The sequence below is a fragment of the Pipistrellus hanaki genome (genome assembly GCF_964339955.1).
Source record: "Pipistrellus hanaki genome assembly, chromosome: 16".
NCBI lineage: Eukaryota > Metazoa > Chordata > Mammalia > Chiroptera > Vespertilionidae > Pipistrellus > Pipistrellus hanaki.
Genome location: NC_140518.1, coordinates 32,655,870 through 32,680,399, shown reverse-complemented (window position 1 = coordinate 32,680,399; position 24,530 = coordinate 32,655,870). Strand labels below are relative to the sequence as shown.

At 40.6% G+C, this 24,530-nt stretch overlaps 1 protein-coding gene across 2 annotated transcripts in view; it reads left to right on the top strand.

Moving 5' to 3' along the window:
* The window catches only part of CRK (CRK proto-oncogene, adaptor protein), a 31,454-nt gene extending 7,330 nt beyond the window's left edge, over positions 1–24,124 (top strand). Inside the window, exons 2-3 of one of the 2 annotated variants that reach the window (XM_084863033.1) lie at positions 8,545–8,910; positions 20,551–24,124. In XM_084863033.1, the coding sequence (XP_084719159.1) occupies positions 8,545–8,910; positions 20,551–20,558 (374 nt within the window). In that variant the 3' untranslated portion in view covers positions 20,559–24,124. Of the gene's footprint in view, positions 1–8,544; positions 9,081–20,550 lie in introns of both variants that reach the window. The other variant, XM_084863032.1, reaches the window with a different exon arrangement.
* The last annotated feature ends 406 nt before the right edge of the window (positions 24,125–24,530 follow it).

Genomic DNA, 24,530 nt, shown 5'->3' with positions numbered 1-24,530 from the left:
AGCCGATGCTCTATCCATTGAGCCAAACCGGTCTCGGCTGTTGTCCATAATTTTTATCTTTATTTACTTTCTCTTCTGAAAGAACCCCCTTCAGCAATTCATATAATTCTGGTTTGGTGGTGATGAACTCCTTTAGCTTTTTTTTTATTAGTGAAGCTCTTTATCTGGCCTTCGATTCTGAGTGATAGCTTTGCTGGGTAGATTATCTTTGGCTGTAGGTTCTTACTATTCACCTTGAATATTTCTTGCCATTCCCGTCTGGCCTGCATGGTTTCTGTTGAGAAATCAGCTGACAATCGTATAGGTGCTCCTTTATAGGTAACTACCTGCTTTGCTCTTGCTGCTTTTAATATTCTCTGTCTTTTGTTCTTGGAATTTTAATTATGATTTGTCTTGATGTGGTCCTCTTTGGATTCCTTTTGTTTGGAGTTCTGTGCGCTTCCTGGACTTGTAAGTCTATTTCTTTCACCAGGTGGGGGAAGTTTTCTGTCACTATTTTTTTCAGTATGTTTTCGATATCTTGCTCTCTCTCATCTTCTGGGACCCCCATAATTCTGATGTTGGTTTGCTTGAAGTTGTCCCAGAGGTTTCTTACATTATCTTCAATTTTCTGGATTCTCTTGCCTTCTTGCTTCTGCGGAGGAGTGTCTTCTGGCTCTTTATGTTTCAAATCTTTGACTTGATTCTTGCGATCTTCCATTCTGTTTTTAGGACTCTGTATAATATTTTTTATTTCAGACAATGTATTCTTTATTTCTTGTTGATCCCTTATCATTTCTTGTTGATTCCTTATTAATTCTAGTTGATCCCTTTTCATATCCTCATAAGTCTTATCGACCTTTTCTAGGAAATTCTTGAAAAATCTTATAAGCGTAGATTTGAACTCTATATCCAGTCGTTTTTTGTCCTCCATTTCTTTCGTTTGTGATCTATTTTGTTGTCTCGGCATTTTCGAAGCTTCCCTGATGGAGCCGGGTTTCGGGGTGGAGCCTACAGCCTTGGCTTCCGTCAGCTCCGCCCTATGCGGCTCCTGAGTCTCAGTAATCCCCAGGGTCCTTCAGTACTCGTTGCAAGCACCTCAGAGGAAAGGTGCCCTCGAGTTTCGCCTGCTATCAAACAGTCTAGGCTCTCCCCCAATGAGCCCAGAACTGGAGTTCAGTTCAGTTGGAAGTGGAGTTGGAGGTGGCATTCAGAGCAGTCAGGAGCTTTTGTCTCCTTTCCGCCAGGGCAATCCCGCGGCACAGCCAACCATCCCTTCTCTGCGCGCAATGTGCGCGCCTCTGGGACCTCCTTTCGCTGCTCCCCCGGGGTTCCACCTTACAGCCCAACTCCCTATGGATGAGCCTGGGTCCCCGGGAATCAACACACACACACACACACACACACACAAATTTCACTTGGGCTAGTGCAATATCCTATCTAACAAAAGCCTAATACTCAAATTGTCCTTTCTACTGGGAGTTTGACCCAAAGTTCAAAGGGGGGGCGCCCGAGGCTTGCCAACCTCCTGCCAGCCCCCTCCCATGCTCTAATTGGTGCACCACGTCTGTAGTTGGAGCCATAATAATGGATGGCAGGGAGTAGTTGCCTTCTTTCTTAAGAGTTAAAAGAGTACCTTGCAAATGTTTAGTAGTGGCCAGAGCTGCCTTTTCCTTTTCCTTCTTTAATATATTTTATTGATTTTTTACAGAGAGGAAGGGAGAGGGATAGAGGGTTAGAAACATCTGTTAGAGAAACATCGATCAGCTGCCTCCTGCACACTCCAGTGCTAAGTAGGCATCCTAGGAGCGCTAACTGACCTTGTCCTTACGTAGTTCATCTGGCCGGAAGAATCACTGAATTAGCCTAGTGGTGATAGGCAAGGTAGCCATGCATCTCCTTGCCTACCCAATTTGAATGACAGTAATTTCTCATTGGTGATCTATTATACTTCAGTGATGAGAAACTCCAGAATGCAGCACCACCACCATACTCTGGTATGTTCATAACCAAAATGGTGTCTCCAGTCTTGTACTTGGAACTACTGTGATTACTGCGGTACCAATCTCATTGGTCCAGATTCTGCTAGTGCCTGTGTTTATCATAGATGGACAGTCCTGGGTCTGGGCATGTATTTCATCCTCTTAGACAGCCAGCATTACTGAGTGTGGGCTATTAACTTGTGTTAGCCTGCAGCCATGAATTCCACAGGTGGACTTTTGTAATGTAAGAAATGTGCAACTTTCCTTTAAATTATGTATTGGTCTTATCATTCATTTGGATGAAAAGAGAAAGCACTCATCTTTTATTATCCAAATGAAAAGTATTCATTCTGTATTGAGGAAAGTGTTCATTCTCTATTGAGGACTTGGGCTAACTTCCAAAGGTTATCTTTTCACCTCTCCCCAGTAGAGAATGTTAAGTGTAATTTTTCTGGTCATTCTGGAAGAAATATTTTCTAACATTGAACAAAACAATTTGGTTTCATTTTTATTTTATTTATTTTTTAAATATATTTTATTGATTTTTCACGAAGAGGAAGGGAGAAAGATAGAGAGCTAGAAACAACAATGAGAGAGAAACATCAATCAGCTGCCTCCTGCACACCTCCTACTGGGGATGTGCCTGCAACCAAGGTACATTCCCTTGACCAGAATCGAACCCAGGACCCTTGAGTCTGCAGGCCGGCGCTGTATCCACTGAGCCAAACTGGTTTCAGCTGGGTCTCATTTTTAGAGAGGAATTAATTTAAACATCTGGACTACCATAGTATTCCTATTTCACACCATTAATCGCTATGGCTTTTAGATGGGTGGGTCATTGTTAATACAAGTGGAGAGGGTAAATTATCCAATTTTCCTTAAAAAGGAATTAAGTAACTTTCACGAAAGAAGTACAAATAGTCAAAAAATGTGAAGAGCAAACAACTAACAATGATATTTCAAAAGATAATATTTCTCATTAAATTGGCAGTGATTTTTAAAATGCTGTTTTGGTAAAGGATTTTGGAAAATGGGAACTCATAAACCACCTATGGGAGTGTAAAATCATGCAAATTTTCGGAGAGCAATTTGGCAACATAAACCTTAATTTAAAAAAAAAAATTTTTTTTTATTGATCTCAAGAGAGGAAGGGAGAGGGAGATAGAAAAATCAAGGATGATAGTTTTAGTCATTGATCCGCCACCTCTTGCATACCTCTCACTGGGGATTGAGCTGGAAACCTGGGCATGTACCCTGACTGGGAATTTTTTTTTTTCTGACTGGGAATTGAACTGCAACTTCCTGGTTCACAGCCACCTGAGCCAAGCCAGCGGGCAAACTGTAATGTTCTTACCATTTGATCCCACAGTTGCATTTTAAGTTGTTTATCCTAAGGAAATAATTTGCATTTTAAGTTGTATCCTAAGGAAGTAATGAAATAATAATGATTAAGAACAGAAATGCTAATAACAGCATCATTTGCACTAGTGAAACATTGGGAATACTTTATATCCATTAAAAGTCATGTTCTTGCCCTGGCTGGTGTAACACTGTTGGTTGGAACTTTGTCCTGTACACCAAGGTTGGTGGTTCGATTCCTGATCAGGGCACGTGCCCAGGTTGTGGGTTTGATCCCTAGGTGGGGTGCATGTGGGAGGCAACCAATTTTTCTTCCTTCCTCTTTCTTTCCCTTCCCTTCTTCACTCCCTCTCTATAAGATCAATCATTTATTTATTTATTTTAATTTCTTTATTGATTAAGGTATCACATATTTGTCCTCAACCCCCCATTCCAATTACCCACCCCACCCCCACTCATGTTCCCACCCCCCTATTGTCCTCGACCACTGGTTAGGCTCATATGTGTGCATTTAAGTCCTTTGGCTGATCTCTCCCCTTCATCCCTGCCCTCCCTTTGAGGTCCAACAGTCTGACCCATGGCTCCTTATTTCTGGGTCTGTTCTTGTTCATCAGTCTATGTCACATGTGTCAAACACAAGGCCTGCCGGGCCAAATCCAGCCCGCCAGGCCTTGCAATGTGGCCCGCACCGCGCTGTCATCACTGCACTCCGCTGTCAGTTTATGACATTGTCAGTTTATGACTGTTCAGTAAACCATTCGGCCCGCGATTTAGGCTGGATTTTAGATTTTGGCCCCTTCTCTGATTGAGTTCGACACCCCTAGTCTATGTTGTTCACCATTTCCCCCAGATGAGTGAGATCATGTCCTACTGGAAATATAAGAATAAAAAATGAGACAAGCTATAATCGTTATGTTGAAAGGCACATGAATCTCTGTAGTGAGTTTCTTTCTGGGCCAACAGTTCCTTTGAGACCCAATTTCAATGTCAAACAGTTCCTTATATGTACATGTCAGCAATGATATTTCAGTTCTGGGTGGTGGGCAAATGGTGGTAATGCAGGTCCAACCCTCTCTGGTTTGGTCCTGGGCAACCTGCAGTGACGCACAGCTGCTGTCTGCTATTATGGCAAGGCGTCGTCAGCGTCTTCCATCTCTGGACTGCTTCTCTTCTGTCTTCATGGTTGGAGCAATCCTGTCAATTCCTCTCTGTTGCCAGAATCCACATGGTGATTCTGAAAATATACAAACATATTCTTGACCAAAAGTTAATAAAGGAATATTTTCTATAAATTTGACTTGGGATCCTTTTTCATTTTTTGCCCAAATGATTTTCCTCTGGCTTGTTTTGACACCATGTGTGTTTTTCATGGGTGTTTTGCTGATAGCATTACAATTAATTTTCTAAAGTACAAATTTTCTAGATGTAATTTACTTTCAGGATATTTTTTTACATGATATTCTATTTTACCCCTTTTTTATTTAAAATTAGGAAGCTTTTGAAAATTTTATAATGTAGTCTTGATAGCTTTTAAATTTTAATTTTTTGCACTATAATATGACTGCTTTAGGTTCATTTCCTGTTGTGAGGTTTTATTCTGAGATGAACTATCAATAAAAATTTTAGTTAACACTTTAGGAACAGCTTTTTGTCCAGTGCAATTAGTGGTTCTAGGATATTTGCTTATTTCAATTAGCCAATTTAAATTAGCCTGATAACTTGTCTACTATTTTACTGTCAAATTTATTACTCTAAAACAATCTTATTTTACCATGTAAACATTAGGGGGAAGGATTATTTGCCTTCTTGAGTAGGCCCTCAGCATTCCTGGTGGTAGGCTGGACTTAGCTATCAAAAACCCACTTCCCCACACCATGTTTACAAGACAACTCAAGTCTTGTAGTGCTAGGGCAGCTGCTGTCAGCCAAGTCTGTCTTTACCCAGGTCCCGATTTGAGCTGGGACTCCCTCAGCAGGGGTGAGGTCTCAGGCCTCTGCAAAGTTTTGGGGGTGAGGGTCTGTGCCCCACTTCAGTTGACCCCCAAGTTCTCTCCTGATGGCCCCTCTTCGACTGTGCCTGTCTTAGGTTGTTTCTTCCCTGAGGAATCTTACCCATCACTGACTAACCAGCCATCCTCTGGGGCCAAACAGGGTGATGTGAGGTTCAGTTCTGTCTCCTTGGTATCCTATGCCCCCGTGGCCTCCACGTCCAGCTCCTGCCTTAGGATCCCCTCGCCTACTGGGGAGGCCCCAGCACTGTTCACATGTCTTGGGGAACCCAGGTTTCTTCTCCAGGGTATAAGATCAATTTTTAAAAGTCATGTTCTTAAAAAATATGGGAAATTATAAAAATCAAAAAACAATTGTCTATGGAGCTATTATCAGGAAACCAAAAGCAAAAAATCTAGTAAAGGGCCCTGGCTGGTAAGCTCAGTTGGTTAGAGTGTCCTGATAAGTCAAGGTTGCAGGTTTGATCTCCAGTCAGGGTACATACAATAAGTAACCAATGGATGCATAAATAAGTAGAACAACAAATCATATCTGTCTGTCTCTCTTAAAAAAAGAAAAGAAAAATGGGATTCTGGTCAGTGTGGCTCATTCATGCACCAAAAGATTGCTGTTTCAATTCCCGGTAGGGCACATGCCCAAGTTGCGGGTTTGATTCCAGGTCAGGATGCTTATGGAAGGCAACAGATGGATGTTTCTCACATTGATGTTTCTCCCTCTCCCTCTCTAAAAAAAAAAAATCAATAAACTTTTTTTTTAAATGGTTAAAATGGTAACTTATGTTTATCTTACCACAAAAAAAAAAAAAAAAAATCCACCAAACTGCACTAAGAAAATTTAAAAATAAGTGGAACAACAAATTGATGTTTCTCTTTCCCTTTCTCTTTCTGGAATCAATACATTTTTAAAATGTTTAAATCTAATAAAGATGATTTGATATTTTGGTGCTCAGCAGAGTGTAAGTCAAAAGTTTGTATTCCTCAATAGAAAACTATTTCTCTATCTGGTTTTCCTCAGTGGTTAGAGCGTCAGCCCTTGGACCAAAGGGTCATGGGTTCCATTCCCTGTCATGGGTAGGTATCTGGGTTGCAGGTTCGATCCTAGGTCCGGGTGAGAGTGGTAGGCAACCAATCGATATGTTTCCCTCTCTCCCTCCCTTCCATTCTGTCTAAAAAGCTTAAGAAAAAAAGAAGCCCAGCCAGTGTGGCTCAGTGGTTGAGTGTCACGGTTCGATTCCTGGTCACTACATGCCAAGGTTGTGGACTCAATCCCCAATGTGGGGTGTGCAGGAGGCAGCTGATTCTCTCTCATCATTGATGTTTCTCTCTCCCTCTTCCTCTCGAAGTCAAAATATATTTTAAAATAAGAAAAAGAAAACTTTCACCCTGGCTGGTGTAGCTCAGTGATAGGAACATTGTCCTATGCACCCAAGGGTTGTGGGTTGGATTCCTGGTCAGGGTACATGCCTAGATTGTGGATTGGATTTCTGGGTGCATGCAGAAGGCAATCCATCAATGTTCCTCCCTCTAAGCTCAGTGAAAACATATCCTCAAGTGAGTATTAAAACACACAAAACTTTCTGATTTGAACTGATATATGTTTGTTTATTCTTCAATTCTAGAACTTGATAGAAAGGGAATACATTCTGAAGTATGTATTCTAAGGTCACATACACCTTTGCATATTGCAAATTTTAAGCATTTCTAATATGTCCTTTGTTTTGGATTCTCTGTATGTCATCAGAGGTTGAGGATTTAGCATCTCTTTATTCCCGCCCCCTCAGTGGCGCGCCCCCCCCCCCCCCCCCAAGCATCCTTGTTTACCTTTTTTATAACCTGTTTCTTCTAAGGGAACAATCCAGTTTCCAGGTTATATTTAAGCGAAGGCCCCTTAAGGTATTGATTTTTAAGCAGTTTCTTCGTTTTTGTTTAGAATCCTTTTTTCTTTTTGCCAAATAAAGCTTTTTTTTGGCTATCATAAATGACATTGATATCAACAATCAGTTTTTAAAAAAAATTGATTTTAGAGAGGAAAGAAGAGAGAGAGAAACAATGGTTCCTTGTTCCACTCATCCATGCATTCATTGGTTGATTTTTTAAAAAGGGATTTTTATTTATTCATTTGTTTACTTTCATTAATCCTCACTTGAGGATATTTTTTCCTTTGATTTTTAGAGAGAGTGGAAGGGAGTGGGAGAAACAGGAAGAAACATCCAAGTGAGAAACACATCGATTGGTTGCCTCCCTCAAATGTCACGACCAGGGCCTAGGATCAAGCCTGCAACCAAGGTACGTGCCCTTAACTTGAATGGAACCCAGGACTCTTCAGACCGAGGGCCTATGCTCTACCCACTGAGCCAAAGTGGCTAGGGCTCATTGGTTGATTCTTCTCTGTTGTCCTGACCTGCAATCAGTCCTGCAGACAACACTAACCAACAGACTTAGCCAGTGCAGCAATCAGTCTTTAAAAAAAAAAAATTCATTTTTTTTTTTTTTTACTGAGAGGGAGAGGGAGAGAGAGAAACATCGATGAGAGAGAAACATCAACCAGCTGCCTCCTGCACACCTCCTACTGGGGATGTGCCCGCAACCAAGGTACATGCCCTTGACCGGAATCAAACCTGGGACCCTTAAGTCCACAGGCCGACTATCCACTGAGCCAATGAGCCAAACCTGTTAGGGCAGCAATCAGTCTTAAAACTGTTTCTCTTTCACATTGTACATTTTAGATGTGAAGAGAACAAATGTATGAGTTTAGTGTAGATAAATACCAAGTTCTCCCCACCTCTTCTTGGAATAGCTGCTGGGACCTCTGAGAAAGGAGAGCTTGCTACATTCCCTGAGGTTGAAGAAAATATCGCAACAAAACCTTGAACATTGTGCTACTGTGTAAATGGGATAATAACAGAACATGTTGGGAGAGTGAACAACAGGTCTTCATCTTGCTGTCTTCGACCCAGTATGAGAGCCTGTCCTGAGGGGCTTGGTCTACCATGCTCTGTTCCTTCTCTGCTGCAGGTGCTGGTGGGACTCTTTTCCCCCCCAGGAATGTTTCAGCTGCAAAATATGATTTGTTTGCTATGAGGAGATGGGGTTATTTTTTAGACAGTATATACTTTTATGAAATATTGACTAAATGTGTGTAGGAAATGTTTAAAATCTGTTTTTATCACCAGTGTAATACATCTTTAAATAATACCTTGCTCTGTTTTTTTCCAGGGGTGAGCCCCTCCAGGCTCAGAATAGGAGATCAAGAGTTTGATTCATTGCCTGCTCTACTGGAATTCTACAAAATACACTATTTGGACACTACAACGTTGATAGAACCAGTTCCCAGATCCAGGCAGGGTAGTGGAGTGAATCCCAGGCAGGAGGAGGTAGAGTATGTGCGAGCCCTCTTTGACTTTAATGGGAATGATGAAGAAGATCTTCCCTTTAAGAAAGGAGACATCCTGAAAATCCGGGATAAGCCTGAAGAGCAGTGGTGGAATGCAGAGGACATGGAAGGCAAGAGGGGGATGATTCCAGTCCCTTACGTGGAGAAGCTTAGACCTGGCCCCGCCTCAGTATCGGCTGTGATTGGAGGTAACCAGGAGGGTTCCCACCCACAGCCACTGGGTGGGCCGGAGCCTGGGCCCTATGCCCAACCCAGCGTCAACACTCCGCTCCCTAACCTCCAGAATGGGCCCATTTATGCCAGGGTAATCCAGAAGCGAGTCCCTAATGCCTACGACAAGACAGCCTTGGCTTTGGAGGTACATAATGTGCAAAATATAGAAAGAAGAGATCTGCTACAGGATCTCCCTTTTATTTTATTTTATTTTAATTTTATTTTATTACTTTTTAGGATCTCCCTTTTAGACCTCTTAGAGCTTTGTAGGAATGCTAAATGCAAACTCCAGCATTGTGATGTTGTAGATGTTGAACCATTAAGTACTGATTTGGGCACTTAATTGGGTTTTCTCTTTTTTATAGAAAACCTATTTTGGAATGAATAGCTTAAAACTGTATAACTGAATGTTCTGATTGGTCTACTAAACATACTTTAATTAATAACACCACCTGAATTCACAGAAATTAACCTAAATCATTTTTTCTCATCTACATTCTAACCTGTTCCTTTCTTTGTTTTTATCATTGTCTGGAATAAGGTGGGCTACAAAGATTTGAGTAATAATAAGTGGTTCTTGTCAGAGCACTTACATGGAATTTTTCCACAGAAACTTCATGTTTTTACTTTTGGGGCATGGGGATTCTTACTGTTGATTGATTGTGTACAAGTAATAATTCAGGAGGAAAAGTAAAGTGTAGTACAGATGTGAAGAGATATACTCAAATATTAATTCCAAGGAGCAGCAGGTTTACTTGGTCTTTGTTGTATAATGCATTTTGCAGGCAAAAAGCTAGTTCCTCTTAAGGAATAAATTATTACCTTTTACTGGTAAATAGTTATCCTTGGTAGCGCCTCTTCTCTGGCCAACCATTGTGTTTATTCCTTTATTCCTCTCTTCCATTCACAGCTTTGTCTCTTGCCTCCTTCCCTTCCCCTTTCTCCCTACTTTTCTCTTTACCTCTCCCCCTTTCTGAGTTATGCAGAGCTAGTGGTTCAGTATAAAAGCTTTTACAGTAGTGGCATGCTATCCCATCTTTCAGAGCCTCCTGATATTATAATGAGTATAAGGGAGTAGCTTTCATAAGCACGGGCTGTAGATATATGAGCACATATTAGCTGAGAAGGAGCAAATGTGTATTCTTATAAACTGACATCTTCTCTAAATTTTTTTTTTTTTGGTCATGTTCATACACATGACCAAAAGAGTAAGCAGCCCTGTGTCTAAATGGGGGAGTGTTAACCCACAGAATAAGCCAGAATCTATTTGTACCAGTCTCTGATATTACTGGATTTGAAATTTTTCTTTCACATTTTGGATAGTGTATTTTGAGTCTTACAGGTTTGACTGGAAAATGTGTTTTTGAAGTGTATATTCTTTGAGATTATGTTATGACTTAAAAGTATTGTGTCCCTGCTTTGAAGAAAAATGAAATATATGCTGTCTAGGCCACACCACTTTTTCCCACTTAGAGTTTGGAGAATAAAGAAAACAAGTTTCTAGCCTCATGTTTTTATTTCAGTTCAGATGATGGCAACATCCAACATGGTGTTGTACATATGACAGGTGTGGCTATTTTTAAAAATATACATTTTTAATGATTTCAGAGAGGAAGGAAGATGGGGAGAGAAAGAGAGAAACATCAGTGATGAGGTGGAATCATTGATCTACTGCCTCCTGCATACCCTCTACTGGGGATCCAGCCTGCAACTGGGCATGTGCCCTGATGGGAATCAAGCCATGACTTCCTGGTTCATAGGTCAACACTCAACCACCGAGTTGACTGGGCAACACTGACTGGGCAACAGATGTGACACTTGACAGTCATTGTAGACTTTGTTAGCACTGGACTGGAGTGTGGAAATAGCACTCCTGGGATAAGTCAGCTAACACCAGGAGAGAATATATATCACATTAATTTTCCTTCCATTTTCATGTTCGTTCTTTCTTTAAAAATATGTTTTTATTGATTTTTAGAGAGAGATAATGGGAGAGGGAGAGAGAAAAATTGATGTGAGAGAGAAACATTGATCAGCTGCCTTCCCTATGCAACCCAACCGGGGACCAAACCCGAAACCTGGGCATGTGTCCTGACTGGGAATGGAACCACCTACCTTTTGGTGCATGGGACACTGGTGCCAGCCAGCGCTGCATTTGTTTTCTGAAAGAGAATCGTTTTTATTTATTTTTTTATTTTTATTTTTTAAATTATTTATTGCCCTGGCCAGTGTTTCTAAGTGGTTAGAGTTTTGTTTTGTTTTTTTTAACTTCTGCCTTTTTTAAAATTTATTTTATTTTATTTTATTGATTTTTCACAGAGAGGAAGAGAGAGGGATAGAGAGTTAGAAACATCGATGAGAGAGAATCATCAATCAGCTGCCTCTTGCACAGCCCCTACTGGGGATGTGCCTGCACCAAGGTACATGCCCTTGACTGGAATCGAACCCGGGACCCTTCAGTCCGCAGTCCGACGCTCTATCCACTGAGCCAAACCAGTCCTGGCAAGAGAATAGTTTTTAATGATGCCTCCTTGAATTAGAGGCGTTAGTGCTCAAAAAACGGTTGAACTGCATGCCCTGCTGTGGAACACAATCTAGTGAAATAGAGATTTAAGTAGAAAACTACCGGTAGTTTATGATTTTAATAAGCTTTCTTTTTTGATTGGATATTAGTTTTGAGCCACATATGTTGATTGCTGAAGATGGTCTCTTTTGAGTTAGAACAAATAACCCAAGGTATAGCTTTAAAACGTGATTAAAAGCATGGTGTTAGTTTACCATCATAGAACTTAATAGTTGAAAAGGACCTTTTATCCTAGGTCCTATGTTTAGATAGATTGAACGGATTGTTCAAATGACGTGGAAGTGGAGATATGATCAACCTTTGGTGCTTTTTCCACCATACCCAAATTCAGTCTGTGATTCTTTTTCTTTTTAATACATTATTTATTTATTTCAGGAGGAAGGGAGAAGGAGAGAGAAACATCAATGTGAGGGAATCACTGCGTCCTGCACGCCCCCAACTGGGGATTAAGCCTGCAACCTGGGCATGTACCCTTGACCGGAATCGAACCTAGGACCCTTCAGTCCACAGGCTGATGCTCTATCCACTGATCCAAACTATCTAGAGCTCTCTATTTTTTAACAGTGCTGCTGCCCTCCTCAAAGCAGGTTTTATGTGGGTTCACTGAAACCATACCCATTTCTGGTTTTTCTTAGGATCTGTGCCTCCTCATTTTTTATTTTTATTTTTTATAAATTCTTTTTAAAATATATATATTTTATTGATGTTTTACAGAGAGGAAGGGAGAGTTAGAAACATCGGTGAGAGAGAAACATTGATCAGCTGCCTCTTGCACACCCCTACTGGGGATGTGCCCGAAACCAAGGTACATGCCCTTTGGCTGGAATTGAACCTGGGGCCTTTCAGTCCACAAGCTGACGCTCTATCCACTGAGCCAAACAAATCATTATTAAGATGAGGCTGCAAGATAAGATTGGGAGACTCTGGCTTCCTGACCTTTGAATACTGGTTAAAAAAAAAAAAAAGACAGCAGCCTGTCCAGTGTGGCTCAGTGGTTGAGCGTCCACCTATGAACCAGGAGGTCATGGTTCGCTAAGTCACTTAAAGATATTGTGATGGGCACATGTCTGGGTTTTGGGCTCAATTCCCAGTGTGGGGTATGCAGGAGATAGCTGATCAATGATTCTTTCATCATTGATGTTTCTGTCTTTCTACCTTCCTCTCTGAAATCTAAAAGTATATTTTAAAAAATAACAACAAGCCGAAACCGGTTTGGCTCAGTGGTAGAGCGTCGGTCTGCGGACTGAAAGGTCCCGGGTTCGATTCCGGTCAAGGGCATGTACCTTGGTTGCGGGCACATCCCCGGAAGGCGGTGTGCAAGAGGCAACTGGTCGATGTTTCTCTCTCATCGACGTTTCTGGCTCTCTATCTCTCTCCCTTCCTCTCTGTAAAAAAAATAAAAATAAAATAAAATAAAATAAAAAATAACAAAACACCTCCCATTTATCAAAGGGAGGGTGGGGATAAAAGGGAGAGATCAATCAAAGGACTTATGTGCACACATATGAGCCTAACCAGTGGTCAAGGATAATAGGGGGGTGAGGGCATGAGTGGGGTGGGGTGGGGGATTGGAATTGAGGACAAATATGTGATGCCTTAATAAAGAAATTAATAAAAAATAATAATAATAAACACCATTTATTGGTATATATGACCCAGTGTAAGTCCAGATCTGTAGACCAGCTAGGTGCATTTTAGTGGAATCTTATACTTAACTTGAATGTTTTTTAGTTATTTTTATTTCTTTTTTTAAAATATATTTTATTGATTTTTTACAGAGAGGAAGGGGGAGAGAGATAGTTAGAAACATCGATGAGAGAGAAACATCGACCAGCTGCCTCCTGCACACCCTCTACCGGGGATGTGCCCACAACCAATGTACATGCCCTTGACCGGAATCGAACCTGGGACCTTTCTACCACTGAGCCAAACCGGCTTCAGCTATTTTTCAGTATACACTTAACTTAAAATTGATCAGAATCATTACATTGTACACATGTATGTATGTATTTTTCTGGAAGGTTTCTTTGAGTTCTTTTTTTCCTTTTTTAAAAAAAAAATTTGTGGTTAACGTACAATAGAATGATCATATTTTAGAATTGGGCAGGACCCTAGAGATAATAAATTAGACTAGCAGTCTTAAGACTAAGGCTTCTCGCTATCCTAAAAAGTTCCCATGAGGTGCCTGGGGAGAGATGAAAGCTGAGGATGCAAGACTGTGGGTTCCCTGTCTTGCTTAACCAAAGTAACTTTTTATATTCGTTATATATCAGGGTCTCTCTAAGATTACTATTTTACTAATTCTCACCCAAGGATATTTTTCCATTGATTTTTTTTTTCTTTTTTCTTTTTTTTTTCTTTTTCATTTCAGAGAGGAAGGGAGAGGGAGAGAAAGATCATTGATGAGAGAGCATCATTGATTGGCGGCCTCCTGCACGCCCCCCACTGGGGGGTCGAGCCCACAACCCGGGCATGTGCCCTTGACTGGAATCGAACCTAAGATCCCTCATTCCTCAGGCGGACGCTCCTTTCACTGAGCCAAACCAGCCAGGGCTCATTGATTTTTAGAGAGGGTTGGAGAGAGAGGGAAACATAGAAATATTGATGTGAGAGAAACACATCGATTGGTTGCCTCTCATACCTGCTCGACCAGGGTCCAGGCCAGGAAGGAGCCTGCAACCGAGGTACATGCCCCTGACTGGAATGCAGTCCGGGACCCTTCGGCGCACAGGCTGATGTTCTATCCACTGAGCCAAACCGGCTAGGAAAGACTGATTTTTTGTTTTTGTTTTTTAAGAAAGGGTTTCTGTATTTTAAAACAGTAAACTCAAAAACAGTGCTGAAGAGCCACCTGCCTTTGTCTTACAGATGGATATTCCCTGCCCTATATTTGTTGTGACCTGAGTCCCCCATTGGACTATAAGTTATTAGATGCTTTCTCTTTCCACCTACCAGATTTCTCTAGTAGAGATGAAGAGTCTGGAAAGAGAAGGTTCATTCTAGTTAACCAAAGTATGGGTATTCCTCTGCATATTATAAATTTGTGAGTCAGTCAGGTACTCGTATCCTGGCGAATGTAACTGAATCAGACAGATTCTATCTTTTCCATCCAATTCATCCTGATGAAGACAGATTTTAAACAATGCAGATATGCTGCATGTTTTGAAGAAGAAATTCTGGAAATAACACCAGAGTTGAGTAGAGGCAGCTTTCATTTTTTTAATCTTAGATTTGAGCTAAGATTTTGATCTTAGATTTTTGTTTAATGGCTCCTTGGAAGCGGGCATAGTAACGAATCTTACCTTGTAAATTGCAGATGCTAAAATTTACTTTATGCCTCTGTAGACTGTTCAAAACCATCGCAATATCTTTAAATATACTAATTATATAACTCCCATTCTCTGGTTCAGCCGTGCATTTTGCCTTTGATAGACGTTAACATTTCAGAGTAACCAAGGAGCTAGCTTCTCTGTTGTTCTTAGGCTTGGACTTAGTCTTTTTTTTCCATTTTATTTTTTATTTTTTGTTTTGGGCTTGTTCTTCAGGGCACAGATATGGAAGCTGTAAAGTGCTTTGGGTCCCTGATAATATCTGACAGGGATTACTTGAACTCTACATTTTGCTGCATAGAACTCTGTAAAACAGGGAAAGTAAGAGTGAAGACCCCAATTTCCCCTTTGTTAATAGAAAAAAATGAGTGGGAGTTATAAGAACATGAGTGGCATGTCTTTGCTGTATCTAGTTTGTCTTTTTCTGGTATTGTAAGTCGAGATTTCTGTATTGTTCTTTAAGACAAGTGTCTACTGTCCCTCTTGTTTCAAAGAGGAAGAGAGAAAGAAACATCAATGGTGAGAGGGAACCATTGATAGGCTGCCTCCTGCACACTCCCTACTGGGGATCGAGCCTGCAACCCAGGCATGTGCCCTTGACCAGAATTGAACCCAGAATCCTTCAATCTGCAGGCTGGCACTCTATCCACTTAGCCAAACCAGCTAGGTCAGTATCTTGGGATTGTAACATATCTGGGGCAAGTGTTCACTTTTGCTTTCTTTGTCTTTGATATAGTATATCAAGCTTCAAACTCTTCGGTATCCCCCTCTTCCTCTCTAGTCTGGCCTTCGGGAATTTGGCTTCAGTGAATTGTAGCCTAACAGGAAGAGGAGCATGCATTCGGAACATTTCATGTTTCTACTCGAAGGAAGAACTGCTTTTAGCATAGCAACATTTTCTGTTGTTGTTTTTTCCCAAATTATAAGTTATTTAGAAAGTCACAGAGGTAGAAGTGAGTTGCAGAAGAAATGGGCTCCAGAAACAAGTTACAGAAGCCAAAAAAAGCTTAGCACCATTTTCTTAGACTGCTCTGTCCCCTCCTAGTCTACGCCCACCTAATCCCCTAGGGCAGTGTTTCCCAAAGTGTGGTGCGTCCCCCCAGGGGTACGGGAAGAGTTTGGTGGGGATATGCACTGCACCGTGCTTAGTGCGCCTAATTCTACGTTCTCATGAGTACGAGCGGTACTCAGCGTTAAGAAAATTATAGAAGGGGTACACATTTGTCAAAAGTTTGGGAAACACTGCCCTAGAGTGTCAACCACCCTTTCTTCCAAACTGTTGAAGCACTAGGGCCTCAAGTGGATAGTCATATTGCCTTTGGAGGCTTTTGGTGGTGGTGGTGGTGGTGTTTGTTTTTTTTTTACTCCAAGAGTCCCCATGTGCTTTGAATTTTTGAGGAGGAAGACCCCATATGGTACAAAGGGTTATTTAATTTTGTTAAGGTCTTTGTACTTCAAGGCCACAATGGATAGCTTAATTAGCTCAGTTGTCTGCTTAAAACTTGAAATCAGCAGGTTTTGTTGCCTTACTTGCGAAGAAGCTGGTGTAGTTCTGGGGTACTGACAGCAAGGGACTGGATTGGTCCTCATTTCAACCTGCCTTTTACTGTGGGATGTGATTTGATATGGCACTGTGAATTTCTAAAAATAAAGACTGTATGCCTAGTTGGTATGGCGCAGTGGTTGAGCATCAACACAGAAACCAAGAGGTTACTGGTTCCATTCTGGTAAGGGCACATGCCTGGGTTGCAGGCTCAGTGCCTAGTGGGGGTTGTGCAGGAGGCAGCCTATCAATGTTTCTCTCTCATTGATATTTTTATCTCCCTATCTTTCCCCCTTCCTCTTTTTAAAGATCAATAAAAATATATTTTTTAAAAAAATCAAATACTGCTCATCTTGCTTAGAATTTAATACATACATACGTACATACAGTATAACACAGAGAAGAGGGGTGTTAAAGCCTAGATTTTGGTATCAAGTAGAATGGTGAGCTTAAGGATGTACTCTGAAGAGCCATCTTCTACAAAACACCTAGAAAAGCTGGGTGAAATATAATAGACATCCTTTTCTTGACACCTTTTTACTTAGATTTGAAATCATTTGGTTAAATGTACTAATTAGCCGAAACCGGTTTGGCTCAGTGGTAGAGCGTCAGTCTGTGGACTGAAAGGTCCAGGTTCCATTCCGGTCAAGGGCATGTACATTGGTTGTGGGCACATCCCCAGTAGGGGGTGTGCAAGAGGCAGCTGGTTGATGTTTCTCTCTCATCGACGTTTCTAGCTGTTTATCTCTCTCCTTTCCTCTCTGTAAAAAATAAAAAATATATATTAAAAAAAAATAAATGTACTGATCATAAGTATTCACAGTTTACATGTATATGCACCTACTGATAATCACCTAGATGAAAGTATAAAGAACCTTCCAGCACTCCAGAATGTACCTTCATATTCCTGTGTACTTTAATATCAAAATGATGGATTCAGATATGACACAAGATAGGGTTATTAGCTGGCATGTCATCAAACTAACTTAAAAGAAATTGCTGAAACCTGTTTGGCTCAGTGGATAGAGCGTCGGTCTGTGGACTGAAGGGTCCCAGATTCGATTCCGGTCAAGGGCATGTACATTGGTTGCTGGCACATTCCCTGTATGGGGTGTGCGGGAGGCAGCTGTTCGATGTTTCTCTCTCATTGAGGTTTCTAGCTCTCTATCCCTCTCTCTTCCTCTCTGTGGAAAATCAATAAAATATATTAAAAAGAAAAAAGAAAGAAATTGGCCACATTGACTCCATATGGAAGAGAACCTAACATGAGTGGCCATTTAGATTTTTGACATGAGCATACACATCCCCTCAAATATTTTTCTTTTTAAATATTTTTAAAAAAATATATTCTATTGATTTTTTACAGAGAGGAAGAGAGAGGGATAGAGAGTTAGAAACGTCGATGAGAGAGAAATATCGACCAGCTGCCTCTTGCACACTCCCTACTGGGGATGTGCCCCAACCAATGTACATGCCCTTGACCGGAATTGAACCTGGGACCTTTTCAGTCTGCAGACTGACGCTCTACCGCTGAGCCAAACCAGTTTTGGCGATATAATTGACTTTAATGTAGCAAGGAGCTAGCAGCACAGGCATTAATTTTAGTAACGTGTGTGTGAAGGGTGGGGAGTCGGGTCGCTAACAGGTCAAGCACAAGGAAAATTCACTAAGGTACAGTCAAATGTTATGGAGCTGATGCTGTGTGCCTAGCTTATTTTTCTTTTTTGTGTGTGCCTACCTTCTTGCAACACTGCAAGAGTTTTTAAAATAAGGTAACAAGTGAGATAAAGTCTGAGAATTAGAATTGGGGATAAAGGAAGAAATCTTCCAAACTAATTTTACTAGCAAGGAAATTATCCCTTGATGTCTGGCGTTCCTCTTCCCAAAGACTATAAGGGAATCTTTACTTGTCACAGTTGGCCTGATCAGATGTCAGGAATGTTGAGTTGGAAGATTGCTGGGAATAAACGGAACCCTGGTGCTGGCAGCCTATAGGGATCAGATCTGCTTGCAAGGATGGGCATGTAGTATGTTCCCTCTCCTCCCTTACACCATTAGCCTTAATCTTTACACTATCAGCAAACTGAGCTGTTTTTTCTCACCTTTTTGTCTTATCCCAAATATAGACTCTAATATTCCTGGTTTCTTTTTACTTTTCCTGCAGCAGCTTTAGGCCTCTGTGGTTCTTTAGGAAATTACAGAAAGACCAGCAGGGCAGCTGTTTCCTGTGAGTGAGATCAGGCTGGTGCTAGGGAAGGCCTGGGCCTAGACCTGAGCTGGCTTTGCCAGCAGTTGGCCTGCGGACATTCTTAGAGAAGCCCTCGGGCCCTGGCAGCGTAATTAGAAAGTCCCTGGTGTGGTGAAAAGAGAATAAACTGGCTTTAGAGCCAGGCACTTCGGGCTTAAACCCCAGCCCTGTCCCTGGCTGTATGACCTAAGGCAGCGGTTGCCAACCTTTTTTCAGACCTCATGGACCACCGGTTGGTGACCTCTGACCTAAGGTGTGTATTGTATAATTTTTCTAAATCTCAGTTTTTTTCACCTGTAATATGAAAACAGTTCCTGTTTTATAGGGTTATTAAAATGATTAGAAAATAATTACTAGCCGAGACCAGTTTGGCTCAGTGGATAGAGCGTCAGCCCGCGGACTGGGGGAGTCCCAGGTTCAATTCCGGTCAGGGGCATGTGCCTTGGTTGTGGGCACATCCCCGGTGGGAGGTATGCAGGAGGCGGCTGATCGGTGTTTCTCTCTCATCGATGTTTCTAGCTCTCTATCCCTCTCCCTTCCTCTGTAAAAAATCAATAAATATATTAAAAAAAAAGAAAAAAGAAAATACTAAAACACCTCCCACAATACTTTATGAATGTTCAATAAATAGTAGTTATTAACTTAGTAAAACCAAATGAACAGTTATACTTACCACTTGTATGCTCAGAACTCAGATATTGGTAAAAGATAGTTATAATCTCTCTCTTTTTTAAAAAAATTGATTTTTAGAGAGAGAGACATCGATGCAAGAATGGAACATCCATCGGTTGCCTCCTGCACACCCTGTTCTGAGGATTGAGCCTGTAATCAACATGTGCTCTCACGGGGAATCAAACTGGCAACCTTTTTGTGCACAGGATGAAGGTCAACCAACTGAGCCACACTGGCTAGGGCAAAAGATAGTTATAAATTCTAGTCCAGTCACATCTGGGGCCTTATCTCCAAATATTAAACAAAATGTTTATTATTTTGCCACAGGATGAATCTATTTGTCAGACTGACCTTGTGTTCTTTTTCTTTTTTTCTTTTTCACTTGTTTCTTCTTTTCTTTTTTTGACTTTGTCTTAGTTTCATAGCAGGATAAAGGTACTAATATATCCTAGATTGTCAAAATTTTATTTCTGATGTTGCAACAGAAAAGCTTTTTAAAACAGAAGCAAAAACAAGATGTCCTCTTATTCATGTGCCCTTATTAACGAACAGGTACCAAGTGGCATTGAAGAAGCAACAAAGTCTGTCAGTATGTGATGGGGTAAGGGGGAGGTTGGTGAAGAGATAGGGGCTTTGCAGGGAGCTGATGGAATTTGGAATTTTGGCCGGTATCTGCCCAAATGGGGAAAGCCTTGCCTTGATAAGAAAGTGGTTGGCAACACTTCATTTTCTGGGACCAAGTAAAGTATGCTTCTCTAATGCCCTCTGCTGTATAAGCAGTAACAGGCCAGAATGTGTGTACAGGAGAGTGGGCTGGAAGATTGTGCTGCTGCTATATGCTGGGGTGGGAAGTTGGGGGAGGACAGGATTTCTTTTCCTAGGCCAGAGCTTGTGGGGTAGGCTGGAGGCTAGATAGTGGGTACGAAGAAAAGGAATAGTAGGTCACTCTAGTTGGGCTTGCTCATCAAAGGACTTGATATTTCCAAAAAGTATTGTTTTCTAGGATCCTTTCTATTTTCTGTATTCTGTGTGTCTTTCTGCACTACTAAAATCACTTCTTTCTGCCTGCATTAACCACAGTAATCAGTCTGATGGCTGGGGCTTGGGAGGCAGTAAATAGACATTTCTGTAATGCCAGCCCTAGAGCAATCATGGGCAGGGTATGTCTAATCAGAGATTAGAGTTTCAGCTTTCATTCATAACTGGAAATAAATTGCTCTCCTTATTCTCCTCTTGCAGGTCGGTGAGCTGGTAAAGGTTACGAAGATTAATGTCAGTGGTCAGTGGGAAGGGGAGTGTAATGGCAAACGAGGTCACTTCCCATTCACACATGTTCGTCTGCTGGATCAACAGAATCCTGATGAGGACTTCAGCTGAGTATAGCTCAACAGTTTTGCTGACAGATGGGAACAATCCTTTTTTGATTTTTTTTTCCTTTTCAGTTGCCATCTATACATTTTTTTACAGATGTCAAACACAGTCTAGTTTATATAAGTGTTCTGTTACCTGTGATCATTTTTAGACTGAACTACTACATCCCTAGTTCCATTTACCACGTTCAGGGTACAAAACTGGAGGGCTTTGTGTGTTAACTTCTGAATTGGACATTTTAGGTGGTAGCTGGCATGCCTGAGCGTATCAAAGGGATAGGTAGGTATCTTGCCTCCTTTCTCTCAGGCAATGCAAGTCAACCTGTGGAAAACGGATGGGCAGGAGAGAAGTATTGCACACTACCTACCCTGATTTATCCAGTGGTTATTTTTTTTCCTTCCGAAACCATCCTATCAAATGGCAATAGACTGTTCCCTTTCACCCCCAGAAAGTGATCATGTACCGTGTGAATTATACCCAGTGGGATTGCTTTTTCATTTATAGAACATGGCCATTGTATGACTCATTCTGACAGTTCAAAATCCTGAGATTTCTGAGGACACTACTAAAGGCATTTTCTTCCTTCTAAGTCAATGCTTCATACTTTTTTCTTGGGATTCTTTGAGCCCTTGTCATCCTTTTCTGCAGATAGGTTAATTCTCATGAAAAGTGTTTATTTTCATTCCAGATGACAAGCAGGATGTGCAGAGCACTTTATTCAGTGCATAGCTTTAAGCCAGTATTGGATTCACTGAGTGGACTGCCACACGTAGCGGTCTGCTCTCCTCAAGGGGGCATAGTAGGTTCACACTGCTGTCGCAGCTAAACAGATTCCTGACTAATGGGATCCAGCAGGAACATTTCTCCTGAGAGCCAGTATCCTATTGGGGGATTCTTTGGAATTCTTAGCTTCTACTTAGAGTGGAAGGACCAATCACTTAGAATATTCCATAGAAGGTTGTGTGGCCAAATTCTGCCCTTTGCTTTATGTGCAACTTGTATAAGTCAAGTTAAAATTACTTGAGTTTGGGGATAGGGTTAGCACTTTGAAAAATGTTTGAACCAATCATGAATTACTTAGGTATTATTCATTTCACATTGTCAGAATAGTGTATGAAGTACATTATATTATGAACTGCCTTCAGTTTGGGGTCTTTTTTTTTTTTTTATTTTTTATTTTATTGATTTTTTTTACAGAGGAAGAGAGAGGGATAGAGAGTTAGAAACATCGATGAGAGAGAATCATCGATCAGCTGCCTCCTGTACACCCCCCACTGGGGATGTGCCTGCAACCAAGGTACATGCCCTTGACCGGAATCGAACCCGGGACCTTCAGTCTGCAGGCCGACGCTCTATCCACTGAGCCAAACCGGTTTCGGCAGTTTTGGGTCTTTATGTTGAAGTTTAGTTTACAATCCTTTTAAGTACAGAATGGTTTATATAGGGTCAGGTGCTCCAAAAAATAGATTTCTGAGACCAAAAATTATCTAGGCTATATAGACTATAATATGAAACTTTCAAAGCTAGCTTCCAGCCTAGGAAGGCAGTAACTGGTATATGGTATGATACAACCAATAGAAACACTTTTATATTTTGCTTAGGGCCTCATTTTAGAAAAGAAACGTATCTTTTAATTCTTTGGCATAGGTAATGATTAATTTGTATTTTTTGGCGTGCACCAAATCATGATATCCCAGTGACTAGCACAATGTCCGGCACAGTTGATGTGCTGATGTTTGTGTGAGTGAATGAGAGGAATGCAGAAGCTCATTGTATGGCGCAGGGAAGCCAACTGGCTCAGGATTACATACATTACCACAAGTAAACTAATGCATTGATGCTAATTTAATGTATTTTTACCTCACACTAAGGTAATGCTTGATAAAGACATCAATACTCGACTTTTTAAATCCTAGCATAGTGCTATGCACACAGAGGGTGCTCAATGTTGAATGAACAAATCTGCAATTCTAGACTTAATTTCACCTGACTACTCTGTTAAATTTTCAGTTAGAACATAGATACTGTAAAATCCAAATAAGTACACATTAAATCTTGTTTTTTCTGAAAGTATGACATCTAAAATATTTGTAGAGAAACCTTGTCACAACTGCTTTGAATATTTGTATTTTATTTTGCCTTTGACATTATGATATTGGCTTGTAATGTCTCTTTTCATCTTATGGAATATTAGTGGAACATGCACCTCTACCCATAATAATTTCTCAATGATGGCTTGTCCAAAGCCATTATATGAACTGTTGGGTTGGATTTGGCTGGATGTGGTAGTTGTTGTACCTTGAGGAATCAAAGGACTTCTTAAAAATATCTTCCAGAAACAAATACTAATACTAGAATTCTATTCAATTGCATATGTACATTGTCACAAAGCAAAGTAAACTGAATTGGCTGCTATATTTTATATAATATAATCGTTTCTGCAAAGGCCCAATTTTTGAATACTAATATTTGACATGGTTAATTCTTATTAATTTGTTGGAATTGTTTATTGTTAATAATGCAAATAGATAATTTTTAATTATCCTTAAGTAACATTATTAATGGTTTGAAATGGGTGACAAGCAAACCAATTTGAAATAAAAATATGAACATGTGCCATTGTATTATAACACTATACAGTTTCTTGACAGTAAGATTTTGAAAAAATGTTTTTTTGTAGCATGTATTGTATATGTTTATAGTCTATGTAGTAAATAAAAATATGGCCAAATATTTGGCTTGGTGATCTTTTGAAGAAAGTAATGTTTGAATATTTTTCACAAAGAGCTAAGTCTGTTATGTTTAGGGAATAAGAGGTGTGTGCACTCAGCCTACAATCCTGTAATGAGAAACAGTTGTTCCGTGGATACTCATGAAAGCTGGGATTAATCACTGGTGATGTTTTAAAGGGTCTCCAAAAGTCATGAAATACTGATTTGAGGGGGATGTAAGAAGATTATTATATAATGATTGGAAATTTGGAATGACCTGGACAGAGAACATCAATAGTTTATATGTGGGTATAAAGAAAAGAAGGTTTGGATGTTATACAATAGGTTTTTAGAATGTTAGTGTAAATATCCAGACATTTTTATTTAAGTAGCACAATTTCAGGGTAGATAATTATAAACACACAGTGTGTGAATACATATACCTAAAATTGATATACTCTAAAATAGTTTTGTATTGTGTATGGGTGCTGAAGTTTTAAAAATGAAAAGGATAGTCTTTGCCAGTTACTTATACTGTGTTCTGCCTCAGACCCAGAGCACATCTAGTTATTGCTATAGATAGCAGAGTGTTAACCCAGAGTTAAATAAAGGAACCTACACCAAAGAGAGTCAACTTTGGTATACACAAACTTAACTGCAAGGTGATTTAAGAATGTTTCAACATTTTGTCAAAAAAATAAATAAACTACCAAAATCTTGTTTTAAAAAAATATATTGAGTGTTGGGTTCCTTTACATAGCCTGGAGTGCTCATACCAGCTCTTATATTTTGTGACTCCTATCTTCAGGTTAAGTTCTGTTCCTCTTACAGATATGAAGAGAGAGGAGGCTCTTCCGTAAAAGAAAACATTAAAATAGTTCTAAGTTTGGCAGGAGGAGGGTAAGAGTTTGGAGCTTGGCCGCCACACATATCCTAAAGAAAAAGAAATGGGGAAATAAGGTGAGGGGGCATAAGAGAACTAGTTATCACAAAGTGAGATTCAGCCCTAGCTGGTTTGGCTCAGTAGATAGTGTTAGCCTGGGAACTGAAGGGTCCTGGGTTCGATTCCGGTCAAGGGCACATGCCAGGGTTGCAGGCTCAATCCATGGTGTGGAGTGTGCAGGAGGCAGCTGGTCA